The sequence below is a fragment of the Amborella trichopoda genome, chromosome 7, assembly GCF_054954075.1.
Source record: "Amborella trichopoda isolate Santa Cruz 75 chromosome 7, AtrichopodaSantaCruz75HAP2 v2.0, whole genome shotgun sequence".
In the NCBI taxonomy this organism is placed as follows: Eukaryota; Viridiplantae; Streptophyta; class Magnoliopsida; order Amborellales; family Amborellaceae; genus Amborella; species Amborella trichopoda.
In genome coordinates, this window is record NC_142342.1 from 16,128,924 (window position 1) to 16,146,756 (window position 17,833).

General features: G+C 37.6%; 1 protein-coding gene across 8 annotated transcripts in view; it reads right to left on the reverse strand.

Annotated features, from left to right (window-relative positions):
• Positions 1-7,508: 7,508 nt before the first annotated feature.
• LOC18426014 (alcohol dehydrogenase class-3) overlaps positions 7,509-17,833 on the reverse strand; it is a 64,369-nt gene continuing 54,044 nt past the window's right edge. For all 8 annotated transcript variants that reach the window (XR_016059605.1, XR_016059607.1, XR_016059606.1 and 5 more), the window contains one exon: positions 7,509-7,809. Coding sequence is in view for 5 of the 8 variants with exons in the window: in XM_088872494.1 (XP_088728620.1) it covers positions 7,693-7,809 (117 nt within the window). In the remaining 3 variants the exon portion in view is untranslated. The remainder of the gene's footprint in view (positions 7,810-17,833) is intronic.

The following is a 17,833-nucleotide window of genomic DNA, read 5'->3' on the forward strand; positions in this document are numbered from 1 at the left end:
GTATGTTTTTAATAATTGAGTTGTAGCCATGTTTGAAGCTTGCTTTTTTTATTATGTTATGTTGCATATTTGTAGTTGAGATGTATGAATATTTGTGATCATTTTAATTGAGTTGGGATTGTGCCGACTATATTATTGTAAATTTTATTTGTGGCATTGTGAATGACTATATCATTGTAAATGTTTTATGGGTCAAATATACGTGTAGTGGCATTATAGATGACTATATTAATGTAATTTTTTTCTTGATTCCAAGTGTGACTTATACAGACTTTTTTCTATCTATAATGTTGCATAAATATATTTTTTTTCTCAATAAGAACTAATTCATGTTTGTCGAAGTTAAGATTTGTGAGAAGTCCATACGTATTGGCATTGTGAATTACTATACCATTGTAAATATATTTTTATCAATGTAAATTTATTGTTCTATATGTAGTGGCTGATATGGACTATTTTTATCTATAATGTTGCATAAATAAATTATTTTCCCAGTACGAATTAAAATATTTTTATCAATAGAAGTATTTTGCATTAACAACAGATATAACTTCATGAACTACCCCTACATATTATCACTACACATGGTGATTATTTTTCATGTTCAACTGTCAGGTTAATTTTTAACCTTTTACATTTTAAAGTTGAACCATGGCAAGATCTATGGACGACCCTGCATGGCAACATGGGGTCAGACTTGTTCCCAACAAAAAAGACAAAATTATTTGTAATTACTGCCAAAGAGTGATAAGTAATGGGGTACATAGGTTCAAGCAACACTTAGCAAGGGTTAAGGGAGATGTTTCTGCATACAATAGTGTTCCTAATAATGTAAGAAAGCAGATGTCGACATTTCTCAATACTACTAAAGGTAAAAAAATTGCAAAGCAGAGGATGGATGAGGAGATAGCTTGTTTATATACGCCATCAAGCTGGAATGATCCAGAAGAGCAAAATAATAATGACTTAGAGATGGCCACAAAAATGAGTTTACATGAAACATACCAGAAGAAATGCGGGTTTAAAATGCCTGGTAGTTATGACATGGGCATGCATGGTGGGCCTAGCTCAAACATACATGCTGGGCCCAGCTTGAGCATATATGGAGGGCCCAGCTCAAATATGTATGGAGCGGTTGGTGGCAATATGTATCAAGAGGAATCAGACATTGAAGAAATTGTTTCCAGCTTACCTAGGAGTGCTAGTATTGCACGTCATGGTCGTATAAACCCATTTCTCTCAAAGCCTAAGTCAGAACAGATGACCCTCAAAGGCATGGTGAAAGGTACGAGAAACATGTTGGGCAGATATATAGGAAAATGGTTATATGATAAAGGGATCCCCTTTGATGCAGCCAATAGCCCATATTTTTCACCTATGGTCAACGCAATCCAAAGAGCCGGGCCCGGGGTAAAACCCCCAACGACATATGAGCTCAGTGGGCCAATATTCGATGAAGAGGTGGAGGAAGTTAGAAAGTGGATTGAAGAATATAAACAGAGTTGACCAAGAACAGACATTACTCTCATGAGTGATGGTTGGTTGAATAAAGTTAACAAAAAGGAGTTTGTAAACTTCTTGGCCTATTCTCCAAAAGATACAGCTTTTTTGTCTAGCAAAGAAGTATCAGGGACGAAGAAGGATGCAAACTTATACGTACGACTATATGATCAAATAGTGGATGAGGTGGGAGATAAGCATGTAGTCCAATTTATTACGGATACTGCGCGTGCATATGTTTCTGCGGGCAGCAAGTTGATGGATAAGAGGAAGCATCTAGTATGGACCCCCTGTGCTGCACACAGCATCGATCTGATGTTAGAGGAGATCGGTGAGATCAAAATTGTGAAGGAGACTCAACAGGAAGCGAGGTTGGTGTCAAGATTTATATACAGGCATTCTAAAATTTTATTTTTGTTTAGAGAACAGTCTAAGAAAAAAGATATGATCAGGCCTGCCATAACCTGCTTTGCGACAGATTACTTGGCTGTGGACTCCATTCGGGAATATGAAGGTGCAATAAAGAGATTGTTTACCAGTGAAGAGTGGTTAAATGACTGCCTCTCGAAGTCCAGTACCGGGCTAAAAGTGGACGACATAGTCTCAAATAAGAGGTTCTAGTCTTGATGTTCCAGTATCGTAGAGGCCACTGCCCCTTTGGTCACGATGTTAAGAATGATGGATGCTGACAAGAAAGCTAACATGGCCATCCTTTATGAAGGTATCGAGAGGCCCAAATCAACTATTGGGGAGAAGTGTAGTTTTGCTAGTAAAGTGATCGAGATTATAGAAAGAAGGTGGAACACCAAATTTGGATGTCCAATTCATTATGCAGGTAAATATATATTTATATCATTAGAATGTTTCATTGTAAATTATTTTTTTATGAAATTTTAAATGACATTTCTCTATCTATATATTTTCCAGGTTACTATTTCAACCCAAAATTTTTCTATTTGACACCTGAACATCCCCACAAGATTATGGAAGAGGTCAGATACATTATTGCCAGGTTGGAGAGAAGCCATCGAAACCAGGTAGCAGCAATACAAGAGATATTATTTAATATTTCGGTAAGAATTTGATTGAGTTGATATATATGTGAGGAATAATGCACTAAAGCGAAATATTTTGTTTTAGCTTGCTATGTATAGGGATGCTATAGGATCCTTCGGAACTAGACTTGACAGGAATTCTCGAACTAAGATGGATCCAGGTTATCCTCTAACTAATATTTTGTTCATTCATATATTTGATCTTATGAATTATTCTTGCCTTTACAATGCTTTTTGCATTTTAATCCAGCTGAATGGTGGGATATATATGGTAGTGATGCACCTCACCTAAAGAGGATAACAATCAAGGTGCTGTCCCAGACATGTTTTGCTACTAGCTGTGAGCGAAACTGGAGTAAGTTATGGTTGCACACTACTAGAAGGAATCAACTCGTTTCGAAGAAGCTTCATAAACTAGTATACGTTCATTACAACTTAAAGCTTCAAGAGCGACAAATAAGAAGGAAGCTTGAAGACTATGGGTCGATAGACTTCGACACAGTATTTGTCATAGACACAGCAGAACAATGGGTAGTAGAAGAAGAGGAGTCAATGTTGCACAAGAGAGCGTTCCTTGAGGCTATCGGTGAGGAAGATCTTGAAGAAAGTGATAAGCAGCATGAAAGAAGAAGCAGCCCGCCAACATATCTACAATTCGTCGGAGATGTCAATGGTATTGCACCAAATGAGGGAGAGTGAAAAGGGGGTCTAAGGGAAAATGAGAGAGATGATTATTCAGAGGTCACCTAATCCCAGCCAAATTATTCACATATCGAGTCCCAACAACAAGAGGGTAGGGATGAGCACGATAATGTAGGTAAGCATGAAGGATGGACAAGCTTCAGGTCTTTTGGATTAGGCCCACAACAAAACACTAACACTCAGAGATTTGGGTATAGTCAGGTGCCCACTAATTCGGATGATTCGTTTTTAGATCGAGTCAATGAATTGTCACGCGAATTCAATCAATGGCACCAACGTGACCAAGATGAAGAACGACGTCGTCTGTCATTTTATTTTTAGATCGTATGTTACGAATTGTATGCTTTAATGTAGTTCATGTATGATGATATACTTAATCTATGATAATTCTATGTTTATCCTTTTGTGTGATGTAAATTAAATGGTAAATAGTAGTTCACGCAGGGAAAGAACATATCAATATTTACATATTCATGCAAAGAAATGAAAATTCTTAATGGAATACCCTCATTTCTTATTGAAGTACTAAAAAACAACATTTATAATGAATTTTAATAATTTTTTCGGAATTTCTTTAAGGCTTAATCTGCGATTCAGCCGATTCCCGATCCGGATCACCGATTTGCCGATCCGAATGGATTTTTGAGATGCTCGATCTGGGTCACCGATCCGCTTTTTAAGCCACTGGTGTATACTGTATATATCAAATTTCTACTGATCTAATTTAAGTAGGAAAATTTATTTCATTTTTTAATCTTCAACTATCCTACACGTTTCGCTTTCATAATTCATTTCATGTTGGTTACCCGAGACATAATATTGACGTTCCTCTCATTGCTCTCATGCAACCTATAGGATGTGTTTAGAGTATGGCATCGACTGTTGGGTAAGAAAATGGATAGGAAACTGGTTTGTTTTTATTTTTGGGTGAAAATGGATATTATGCCTTTTTTCGGTTTTCGTTTGTCATTTTTGTCTGAGTTCATTTTGATTGTTTTCTTCAAGATTGTTGACAAAGAAGGGCATAAACTAGAAAGACTTTTTTTTTTGAGAATCATAAACTAGAAAGACATCCTTCCTATGCTAAAGGCAATATGAGATATCATTGGCCCGATTGCACCTCTTCTCACCTAGCTTCTCTACTCCCCTAGAAGAGATAAGGAGTGGCCCAGAGCATAGTTATCAAGGCTAAATCAAACCAGCTGGTCTAAAGAAACGGACAATCGATTAGGCCATGGTCATTTTGGATCTAAATTTATAATTGGGTTTAATTGAATAGTCAAAATCAGTGGTTTTAAAAACCACTCAGTTCGAGTCGGCACAGGAACACTTTTCACTGGTTCTCAATCACACATGACAAGCCTCAACAGGAACACTTTTTACTGGTTCTCAATCACACATGACAAGCCTCAACGGGAACACTTTTTACCGATTCTCAGTCACACATGGCAAGCCTCGGGAATACTTTCTACCGGTTCTCAATCACACATGGCAAGCCTCAAATGAGGCTGCACGGGAACAATTTTTACCGGTTCTCAATCACACATGGCAAGCTTCAACGGGAACACTTTTTACCGGTTTTCCGGTCACACATGGCAAGCCTCAACGGGAACACTTTTTACCGGTTCTCAAAACTTAGTCACACATGGCAAGCCTTCAACCCCACAGCATCGCAGCCCCACGTTTTCACACGTGCATGTAATAAAGCACAACGAAACTATTTATATCACACACTTTTATACTCATTCTTGGATGTGGGATAATTCCCACAAGGTGCATTAAATTAAAATAGACATTGAATAACTATTATTAATATGTAAAGCTATTACACTTGCCACAACGTGGCTTTATGGTTATTGCTTCCTTGTTGAAGGACTCCTCAGGTTTGAACCCAACTCGGGCGTGATACATTATTTTATTTTTATTGTAAAAAAAATAAAAAATACGTAAAAAATAATGTTGTTAAAAAAAAATTTATACCATTTGAAATCCTATCTTTCTATTATCAATCTTTTTTACTAAATTTATTCTCGAATCAAAAAAATTAAAATTTTGAAAAGTGAAGTGTTATTTAAAAAATAATGTCGTTAAAAAAAAAATTTATTCCATTTGAAATTCTATCTTTCTATTAATTTCTATATTAATAATTTCTATATTGATAATTTCAAATAATTTCTATATTGATAACCAAAGTTTTATTTTATTTATTAACTTTTGCACTATAAATCATGTAATATACCATTTTTCTTACAATTGTCAACAATACATTTAAATTAGATGATATTATAAAATATTTTGGATTTGTTATTGTTTGTATAATAAAATAATTATAAAATGTTAAACAACAATTTTAATTTCAGTATATAATATTATAGTTAGTTAGGTTGTAATAATTTTGGATTATAATCAGGTTGTAATAATTTGGGTCTTTTAGTAAATTAGGGTTTTCCGCCAATTCGAGATTTTAGTGGCAATTTTTTCATCAATTTAGTCTGCTCTTTATTGTAGTGTATGTATGATTGATATACTTTATCACTGATAATTCTATGATTTTTCTTTTGTGTGATGTAAATTTAAAAGTTAACATAAGTTTATACAGGGACATAATGTCTCAATATTCACAAATTGATGAAAAAAATGAAAATTAACAATATAGTACCATCATTTCTATTTGGATTCCTAAAAGACAACATTTATAATGAATTTTCATATTTTTTTTAGATTTTTTTAAAGCTTAATCCAACCGAGTCAACAATTCCCGATCCGGATCACCGATTCACCGATTCAAATGGGTTTTTAAAGTGCCCGATCCGAAGCACCGATCCGTTTTTTAAACCATTAGTCAAAATTAATATTTTGCCTATTTGGGTTGTTGGATGGGCTAGTTTTGATCTATTAGTCTGACTAATCAAACTTGCGTAATCTTATGTACTATAATTCATAGTATTAAACTATTATTTTTAGTTTTTTTTATTTCATAAAATATTTTCCAACATCTTCAACTAACAAGTTCATCAATTTTAGCTAAACCACACCCCTCAAAAGTTAGGTAGGTATGATGTGTGTGTGAGAGAGTCCTACCCTGCATAAACTTTCTATTTCGGTTAACATTCTAGTCTAATAGAACTCCCATTCGAGAACATATGCCAATTCTTATACGGCTTAAATTTTCATCTTCTCCTATTCCTCTAGAACTTCTCTATTCATGCTTCCTCTATTCACTACCAGCCCAGGAAATATAACTAAAATCATTTCATTAATAACTAAGGAAATAAAGAAATAAACTATCCTTCTCTAACACCTCTTCAAACTTCTTTTCCATATATTTTTACACATGGAAAAAAGAAGCAGAAGAAAGGTTTTAAAAAACAGACTGGTGATCCAGGTTGCCCATCCAAATTTTTTATCCGGTTCGACAATCCAATCTACTGAACTAATCATTAAAAGGTTAAAAAAACTGAAAAATAAAAAATAGTGGGCCGGTTCTGACCTGTCAGGGACCAACAGTCACATGGGGGGAACTGCAGTTCCCAGTATTTAGTGGGGACTGGTTTGCCCTCGACAATTCCTGATCCAAGTCAGCTGGTTCAATCCAGATTGGGGTTGTTTGAAACTTGGAAAAATAGCAATCGGGTAGAGAGTGCAGAAAGTTCTTGATGTTATCGTCCATATTCTTCTTGCACTGCCCAAACAATATGTAACACGAGGTTCGAAGCACGGATCATGGAGACAGATATTTACTTCTCCCCTCTTCCATCTCACCATAAAGTGCATCTTCAGTATCCTGAAATACACAAGTGCGCTGAAATACATTCCCTTAAAGTTATGCTAAATGTACTGCAACCTGTGTGCAGCAATGGCTTGATACGCTAAAAATTTGATGTTGGGACCTTTAGTTTTGCACTTAACTGAAGAATATGTTTCCCTGTCGAAGCTCCATCTCCATCCACAGACATTTAGATTTAGTGTCCACCACTTTCATGACACTTGGAACCATGTATGAACTAAAAAGTTCATCCTAAGGGTGTTTCTCAGCATTCATAAATATAACAACCAAGGGCAGTTACTATTTTTTAAAAAAAATTTTTATTCTTTTCTGTGCACTGAAAGTATCAGATGTCTCCTAAGAGACAACCAAGGCCACTTACCATTAGAATACTTAAAGATCATACTTCTAAGCCTTGCTAAAAAACATGAAGGAATATCTTAAAGGTTCCTTTTCGACATTCTGCAAACCACTTTTCTCAAGTCTTTAGGTGTATAAGCCACTGAATTATACTGTTTTTTGGAAGTTATTATTACCAATAGAATTACACTACCACTGCAATGATGCCAAGGATTTGAGCAATTCAAAGCATGCTAGCTGCTTATAATAACATCACAAATCCTACACTGTCCTGTCATGCACATCCATACAAAGAACACAACGTGCACCTCAAGCATGCAGGTCTATGACACATCGGAGACAGCTCCCCTCATGCATCAGATTGAAAGCTTTATTAATCTCCCCAAGTGGCACAATGTGTGTGATATATTCGTCCACTTTGATCTCCTGAAACAAAAATGAACCAAAAAATAAAATAAAAGATATACAGTTAGAAACAGGAAATATGACTTGTCCACTATTTAGAAATAGAACAGCATTACCACAAGATCAAAATAGTACTCCAACAGGCCATCCATAGGCAAAGATGGGCAGTGAGGACCAATGGTGCCTAAGCACATATGCCGAGGGGCCTAGGATTGTTAACCTCAACCATCATCGTGCAGGAACCAAAGGGAGATGCCCTTTCAGATTAAGGTCTATCATAATCTATCAGACTATAGTGGAAACTTTGTAGAAACTACTGCACATTTTTCTATTTATCTTGGTTTAGATACTGGACGCTTTAAAAATGTGCCGTATTCCAAATGAAACAACCTGAGGGCAAACACATTCGGGGCCAAATTCGCCTATGTATTTTATATCATAGAAACACAGGTTTTTACATATCATACGGGGTACGGAAGAGTTCCAGAGGCTTAAACCGTCATTACAATTTACATCAGCCTAAAAGCTAAGCCAAATACCCTTGATTCGGGGCTTGAAGCCTATATATACAATCCTAAGAAAGGAAAATATACAAACGCACGAAAATAAATCAATACCATGGGCAACTCGAGCCCAAATACCTGAACTGAACGCAAGAGTATTGTCCGTGTGATTTGTTTTTTCTTCGATATCAAGCCTCAAATGAGTCTAAGTTCAATAGCTTCTCTCTCTCAACCAAATCCTTACACTGTAGTTTGGAAAGCATCAATATCAGTAGGCTAGGCTGCTCCTTAACTCACAGTGAATACAATCAACTTCTTTTCTCTCTTGCACGCACAAAGGCTATGCAGAGTAATGCATATATCTCAATCTCTCTCAGACTGAACCAACCAACCAACCCCTTCCTCATCAAGAAACGAGGTTTACATAATCATTCACGAGTTGATAATTATAAAAACTCGTCACGTCTATAGATTTGTTGATCATACGCCTTTATCTTTCATGATCGAATCTCAATGTAGCTTCGTTTCAATTTGAATGCACTCACAGGTGATTCTGGTGATACTCATATATCTAGTCAATCTATCCATCTGATGTTCGAATTTGAACTCGTAGCTCCCAGATTCAGCAAGACACCGCGTAAGAAAATTAAAGGATGTTGTTGTTTCTTATCCATCGTCGATCAAGCTGTCGTAATACAATTTTGCCATATCCTCGTATTTCCTTCACCGCTTCCAGATGACACACCCTTTGATAATGAAATTTTGAGAGATTATAGAGGACTCAGAGACAAACACAATGGTCCAAGTCTCACTTCAAATAGATCACATATGAGAGATATGATCTATTGAATTTGACCCTTCTCTGCTGGAAATTACATCAGCAAAATCAGGGGATTGTGGGATCAACCGCTTCCACCTCAGGGATCAATTTAATGCTGTACCATTTAAGGATAATAGAGCATTGAGTTAGGAATCCAATGGTCCTGAACCTATGAGAAAATTCCTTGTGGATAGAGAGAAATATCAATTTTCGGGACGGGGGGTCATCCTAGCCTTTAACAGACTCGCATAAAGCTTTTGACTGCCGATGGATACAGATGAGGGGTCAAACCATCTCCGAGTGATGTGAAACTTCAAGGTGAGGGATATAATGCCTCAAATATGAATCCCTGCAAGTTTTGGATTACTCCCAAACATAAAGTTTGGGGTCGTCGGTCAAGGTATATCATGACCACTAATGAATATGGATCCTGGGGCTAAGCAAACTCCAAATGATACCCAATTTGTATAATTCTTAGACTTAGAAGCATATGAGGCCTAATGGAATACTTATAAGGACACACCTCATTGTGATATCATATGGTGAGATTTTCCTTATGCTTTGTCCGTCAGACGCTTTATCCTTGATTGACGACCGAGTCAAAGAGACTTCTCACACCACATCAGAACTCCTCTGATATCATGTGGAGAGGCATATATTGTTGGCGATATGGCCTTTCAAGGCTGTAATGTCAAGAGTCTTTCGCTTAGTGGGAGTGAGTGAGAGATAGAATCTAGGTACTTTGCGAACTAGGGTCCATATTCTCTTACCCCGAGTACATGAGGCACTGAGAGTTTACGTTTTGAAAAATCAATTTCTTAAGGAGGTGTGAGGGTCACCTCCTATTCAGAAATTTTAATTAGAATGCCTTATGATGAGTTGTGATTAGCCAGGGCTTGGAGAATCCAATTGAGTAGCATAGAACCCGAGTGTTTGTGGAGAGTTGGCCATGTATAGGATAGTCAAGACTCATGGGACATGAGTTCGTAACCTGACACGAGACCATTCCATGGTATATGCACTTTCATTCGAAAGGGAAGCCACTTCTCTTAAGTTTTATCTGACTTAGAAGGGCCAATATACATATGCTTTGAGAGGACCCCTATATTTAAGTAGGAATATGTCCCACAGGGGTGCTCTTGTAATCTATCGAGAACCTGATGATGGGAAGCTCTGCCTCAATGACTTTGATGTGTCCAATTATGCGTCCCTACCATAGACTATGGAGCATAGGTGCATTAGGTCAACATGAGACATAGTGGAACATCATTTGAGACTAGCCCAATGGAGTTACTTCGATACCTAGAATCAAAGCCTCGAGATCTCACATACCTTTTGTCTGATTTTATATTAGTGAGAAATAATGTAAAGATGTTTAAATATGATTTAAATATTTATAGGAATTTTTGGAGATTTTTTTTGGATTTTTTAAATCACCAAAAATGTGATTTTCGAAATTGTTCGAGCTTATGTGAGGACATCCATGTGGATGCCACATGGCACCCGAGTGGCCATAGGGTGGCCACGTGGCACCATGGACCCCTCACGTTGCCCCCCCGTTGTTTGGGAGAAGATTCCCATGCATGGAAGACCCTATGGCACTTGGTCACTTACCTTCATTTTTTCTTTTATTTCAAACCTTATGTTATGTTGTTATAACTTAAAGTTGGATTTTAGTCACATAATTAAATATCACACATGTGACATGCTTGGCTTGTGTAAAACCAACGCAATTTTAAAATAAAATAATGTTTTAAAATATTATTATCCACATGGGACATATGCCATGTGAACATTTCATGTGGATGTGCCCCATTGTTGTGACCCATGTGAAGAGTGTAAGGTGCATGTGAAGGGTGTAGGTTGAGCTAATTCTATTGGTGGTGTCATAAGCCCTTTTTAGTAAAGCCCTTTTGGATATGATTGGAATTAGGGCAGTGATTTCATGCAACGGTTGTCTCATAGTATAATGCAACGACACTTCTAGAAAACCATGTTTGTAGTATTTGTATGACCCAAAATTTTGCACACACACTCTTCAACTCAGTAATCAATCCCAAACAAAAAGTAGTTTAATTTGAACCCTAGATATGGTCAAAATGAGTACGCTTCAAAAATGAATCTAGTTCATTCATTTGGTGAATTTCAAGATCTTAGCCTTTATAAACTCAATCATTTTTTTTTTTTTTTTTAACATTGTTCATCTACTGATAATAAAACCATCCAAAAAAATTGGAAATGAAAAAAATCCTTCTAAAGCCTAGATCTAAGCTTCTCACCAAAATGAACAGCCTATGTTAATTGGGCTAAAAAAATACTCGCTAGGTTGTGTTTTCAAATTTTTCTTTTTTGTGATTGTTCATTAGATGAAAAGAGTGTATATTTCAAATTTTGGGTTAAACAAATGGTTATAACATGATTTTTGAAGGTTATTGCATCATATTACTATACAACTATTGCATGAAATCATTGCCCTAGGAATTAATATATGGGGACAAGGATAAAAGGGTAATGTGGCTTTGATTTAGGGTTTATGAGGTAATAAGGTGTTTAAATCCCATCCCTTCATCCTAGTGGTTGGATGGGAATGAGTGACTAGGATAATTAGCCTCTCATACGCCATTGATGAAGTGCATCAAAGGTCATGATCAATTCATAACTTATACACTTCATATAAATACACTTAAAGCCCAAATTCAAATCCTAAGAAAACACTTTTCATGAATCAAAAAGAGAGAAAAGAGATCAAAACTTGAGCTCCACGTTCAGCCCCTTTTGGTTCATGTTCTTGATCACAAAATGATCTTTAATGATGCCCCTTCCTTCTACAAAGTCAAATCCATCATATGTCACCATCAAGGTATCATCTATTTGTGAGTTTCTCCTTGATTGCTTCACTTCTTCATGATCTAAACTTGTTGTAACTTCATGTTTGCAGAAATTTAACTTCTTTTTTCCATTGGTTTTGCATGATAATTAAGCTAGAGTTATAAGTTGTGCCCCTTAACCTTGATGGTGTGTACAATATCTTGATTGTTTTATGAGTCATGTCTAGTTTCTCATAGATCCTTTCCATCCAAATTTTTTTGAGTATATCCTTTATTAATCTTCAAGTTCAGAGAATTAATATCCATTTTAAAGTTCATTTGTTGAGTTACAGTTCCTCTTTTTACATTGAGAAAAACATTGGTAGACCGGTCGACACTATGGAGTAGTTTGTTCATATTTGGCTCGTTTTGAGTTCGATCTGTCTCATTCTTTTAACAAACTGATCCCATCATTCCAATCTCTCTTATTGGTCTTTATTTGTTGTTTTAAAAAGTGATTGAAGCTTCCCATTTGAATTGATCACCTTGTGATTACAAAACTACTCTTGCACTCATCCTTGGGACAATATTAAATCCTCAAAAGGTCCGGTTGTGACCCGGGAATAAGGGTTCGAATCCATTGGCTTCCCCACTTAATATTGGGCTTGAAGTGTATTTATATGAAGTGTATAAGTTATGAATTGATCATGACCCTTGATGCACTTCATCAATGGCACATGAGAGGCTAATTATCCTAGCCACTCATCTCCATCCAACTACTAGGATGAAGGGATGAGATTTAAGCACCTTATCACCTCATAAACCCTAAATCAAAGCCACATTTTCCCCCATATATTAATTCCAATTATATCCAAAAGGGCTTTACATAAAGACCCTTGAATTTTAATAAATCTATAAGTGTAGAGAATGGTCAAGGGTAAGGGCATTTTGGTAAAAAGTTTCAATCACATGGAAAAGGTGGAAGGGGATTATGACACAACTAATAGAATTAGCTCAACCCACGCCCTTTACATGCACCTTACACTCTTCACATGGGTCACACCAATGGAGCACATCCACATGAAATGTTCACATGGCATATGTCCCATATGGATAATAATATTTTCAAACATTATTTTATTTTAAAATTGCTTTGACTCTACACAAGCCAAGCATGTCACATGTGTGACATTTAAGCATGTGACTAAAATCCATCTTTAAGTCATAACAATATAACATAAGGTTTGAAATAAAAGAAAAAAAGGAAGGTAAGTGACCCAGTGCCATAGGGTCTCCCATGCATGGGAATCTTCTCGCAAACAAGGGGGGGGGGCAAACGCGAGGGGTCCATGGTGCCATGTGGCTACCCTATGGCCACTCAGGTGCCATGTGGCATCCACATGGACGTCCTCACATACACCCGAACAATTTCGAAAGTCACATTTTTGGTGATTTAAAAAATCCAAAAAACTTTAATAAATATTTAAATCATATTTAAACATCTTTATATCATTTCTCATTAAAATAAAATCGGACAAAAGGTATGTGAGATCTCGAGGCTTTGATTTTAGGTATCGACGTAACTCCATTGGGCTAATCCCGAACGATGTTCCACTATGTCTCAAGTTGACCCAATGCACCTATGTTCCACAGTCTATGACAGGGACACATAATTGGACACAACAAAGTCTTTGAGGCAGAGGTTCCCATCATCGAGTTCTCAATAGATTACAGGCGCACCCCTGTGGGACATATTCTTACTTAAATACAGGGGTCCTCTCAAAGCACATGTGTACTGACTCTTCTACGCCGGATAAAACTTAAAAATAGTGGCTTCCCTTACGAATGAAAGCGCACATGCCATGTAATGGTCTTGTGTCAGGTTACGGACTCATGTCCCATGAGTCTTGACCGTCCCATACAAGGCCAACTCTCAACAAACACTAGGTTTCTATGCTACTCGATTAGATTCTCCAAGCCATGGCTAATCATAACTAATCATGAGGCAGTCTAATTAAAATTCCTGACTAGGAGGTAACCCTCACACCTCCTTAAGAAATTGATTTCTCAAAACGTAAACTCTCAATGCCTCATGTACTCAAGGTAAGAGAATCTTGGCCCTAGTTCGCAAAATACCTAGATTCTCTCTCTCTCGCTCACTCCCACTAAGCGAAAGACTCTTGGCATTAAGGCCTTGAAAGGCAATATTGCCAACATTCTCCCACTTGGCCTTTAGAGGCTTTCTCAATCTCATTATCACACACAATAGTGTAATGTAAAACATTCATACACATCTATAAAAGAAATACTCATAATGAAGAGAAAAAGTAATAACAACTATGTTATCCTCCTTAGCCCCATCCCATGCACATGCCTCATGAAAGCACTAGCAACCAAGCCCTTAGTAAATGGGTTGGCATACATAACCTCCAATGGAATATATCCCACTTCCACCTCACCAGCTGCAATCTCTTCTCTTACACGATGATATCGAGCTCTTATGTGTCTTGATTTGATATGAAACCTTGGTTCTACTGCCATGGCTATGGCAGCTTGATTATCACATATGATTTTAATTGTTCAATGCTAGAGTGGGCTGTAAAACAGATGATTCAAGAACTTCTTCATCCATATGGCTTCTTTAACAGCGGAACTGAAAGCTATGTACTTGGCTTCCATAGTGGATAGGGCTATTGTATCTTGCTTCTTGGAGCACCAAGATATGGCCCCTCCTCCATACAGAAATAAGTAACCTGATGTGGATCTTGAGTCATCCGGGTCCCCATGATAGTCGGAGTCCATATATCCCAAAACTCTAAGCTCACTCACATTCCCATAGGTTAATCCATATTCAGTTGTTCCTTTTAGATATCTCATGATTCTTTTCACGGCTTTCCAATGTTCTAACCCGAGATCACTTTGAAAACAACCTATCAAACTTTGAGCAAAAGCTAGGTCGGGCCTAGTTCCCTAGTTAAATACATTAGTGACCCCACGACACTCCTATACGGGACCCTTTCCATTTCACTTCTCTGAAGATCATCACTCGGTTTCATATTGACACTCAATTTCACTCTCTTTTCCATGGGTGTATCAATAGATTTGCACTCACTCATATCAAACCTCTCAAGAACCTTCTTGCGATGTGGATTGTGTCAAATGACTTGTACGGGCTGCTCTATCTCTCACAATTTGGATTCCCAACACGTAAGAGGCTTCTCCCAAATCCTTCATGTCAAAACTATTAGATAACAATGCCTTTGAATCCCCTATTAGGTCTAAGGTGCTACTAGCTATTAGAATGTCATCCACATACAGGGTCATTAAAGTGATGCCACACCCACTAGTTCTGTAACTGAAACAATGATCATCCTCATTTGCATTGAATCCATTCCGTACAAGGGTTTGGTGGAATTTGAGGAACCATCTTCTTGAAGCTTGTTTGAGGTCATATAAGGATTTATTAAGTTTGTATACTAAATTTTTCTTCCCTTTCACCACAAATCCCTCGGGTTGGTTCATAAAGATTTATTCTTCAAGCTCACCATTCAAGAAAGCGGTTCTTACATCCATTTGGTGCAATTCTAGGTCAAGGTAGGCGGTTATGGAAAGGATTATTCTAATTGAAGGCATTTTGGCAACGGGTGAATAGGTGTCAAAATAATCTACCCCTTCTTTTTGAGTCTATCCCTTTGCTACAAGTCTTGCCTTATATTTTTGAATACGCCCTTCAGAGTTAAGTTTCTTTTTGAATATCCACTTACACCCAATGGATTTATGGTTAGGTGGTAGGCAGACTAACTCTCACATGCGTTCTTTATGATAGAGTTCATCTCATCTTTCATGGCCTCCTTCCATAATTTATGATCAGGACAAGACATGGCTTGTAGGTAAGAAAGAGGTTCATCATCGGGTTCCTCACTAATTCTCTCATAGGCTTCTCCAAGGTAAGTGAAAAACTCGGGGTGGGCTTCGTATTCTGTCACTTCGCCTAAGTGGAAGGGTTTTCAATTTCTTTGTTAGGCTCAAGTTCATGGAAATCTACTCTCTTTTGGGTCATATCACTCTCAAGGTATTCATCTTCAAGGACGTGGGTATCAAGGCTTTCAATTACATTTCTATTCATTGGGTTATGGAACCTCAATCCTTTTCCATGAGATGGGTATCCTATGAAAATACACTTTATGGTTTTAGGATCAAGTTTGGATCTATTTTGAGAGGGTATGAGAACATGGGCAGAACATCCCCAAACTTTGAGGTGTCTAATAGAGGGAGGTTGCCCCATGAAGAGTTGGTATGGAGTTGATGAGACCGCTTTAATGGGAGTCCGATTAAGGACATATGTGGCGGTTAGAATAGCCTCCCCCCAAATCTCTAAACCAAGATGGGCGGTACTCATTATGCTTCGCAACATCTCAATTAGGGTCCTATTCCTTCTTTCAGCTACCCCATTTTGTTCGGGTGAAAAAGGCATGATGGTTTGGTGAATAATGCCATATTGAACACAAAGCTCATGGAAGGCTTGGGAGGTGTACTCTGCACCTCCATCCAACCTAAGGTTTTTAATTGTTTGACCTAATAGGTTTTCAACTTCCACTTTATATTCTTGAAATTTGCTTAAGGCCTCATTCTTGTTCCTCATAAGATAGCTGTGTCCGAACCGAGAGTGGTCATCGATGAATGTAATAAAGTACCTCATGTGCCCTTTGGTTGGCACACTCATATGCCCACATACATCAATGTGGATTAGTTCAGCCTAGTGACCCTTGCGACCTTTTCAAAGGATTTCTTTACCATTTTCCCGTCTAGGCATGCATCGTACTTGTTTTGTAAATCACCATTCATTTTGTCAAGAAGTCCCTCTCTCATCATAATTTTCATTCTAGATGGGCTAATATGGCCTAGTCTCAAATACCATAAAAGTAAATTTTGAAAATCATCAGCCAAATACGCAAACTCCTATTTCATTTCAACTTGATAAAGCCCTTGAACTAGATGAGCTACAAAAACAAGATCTCCTTCGATAGATCCATCATGCACATAAACATTAGCTTCCTTACACATGAGCATAAAGCCGAACGTACTCCTCTTTGAAACCGAAATGAGACTCTTCCTCATTCCAGGGGTATAGAGGTTTCTTTAAGGATTAGAGTCTCGCCATTAGTGAGCTCCAATATATATTCCCCCTTTCCTAAAACTTTTTCCGCTTGATTTCCACCCATATTTTGGGTGCCGGGTTCAACTTCAATAAAGGATCTAAAACCTTTCATCGAGTTGGCCACATGAATGGTGGCGCCAGAGTCAAGCACCCAGACATCAACCTTCTCATTAGTAATTAAAGTATCATAAACCACACAAATCCTCTCTTTCCTTAGTCCACTACCAGCATAAGCATTGGGCTTATCGACACTAGGCCTAGGAAAAAAGGGAGAGTTTTGTGGTGGAGGAGGGTGTCTACAAAACTTTTGCGATTGTCCAAACTTCTTACACGTAAAGCATTGCACTTTTGAGAAGTCTTGGCCAGATGGCCAAGCGGGCCTCCCATGAACCATCATTGGTGTGGGCGGCGGCTTACGTCTAAAAGACCCTTGACTTGCTTGGTTAGGATGGAGGGCATGGGGTTTAGGAGGATAAGGGCTAAATAGATAAGGGGGGTATGGTTTTCCTCTTTGATTTTTCTTACCCTTCCATTTTCCTTTTCCTTTCTTTTTCTTGTTTTGAATGTGAGCACTCCCACTCACCCCAACATTACATTCATTCACCATAGAAGAAGAAAGAGAAGAAGAAATGAGGGTGAGAAGAAGGGGAGTAGAAGAAGAGGGTGGGTTTTGAGCTTTTACCATATGGACCATAGCCAAAGGTTCATCCATTGCCATTCTTCTTTTCGCTTCCACCTCAATGAAAGAAGCTATGTC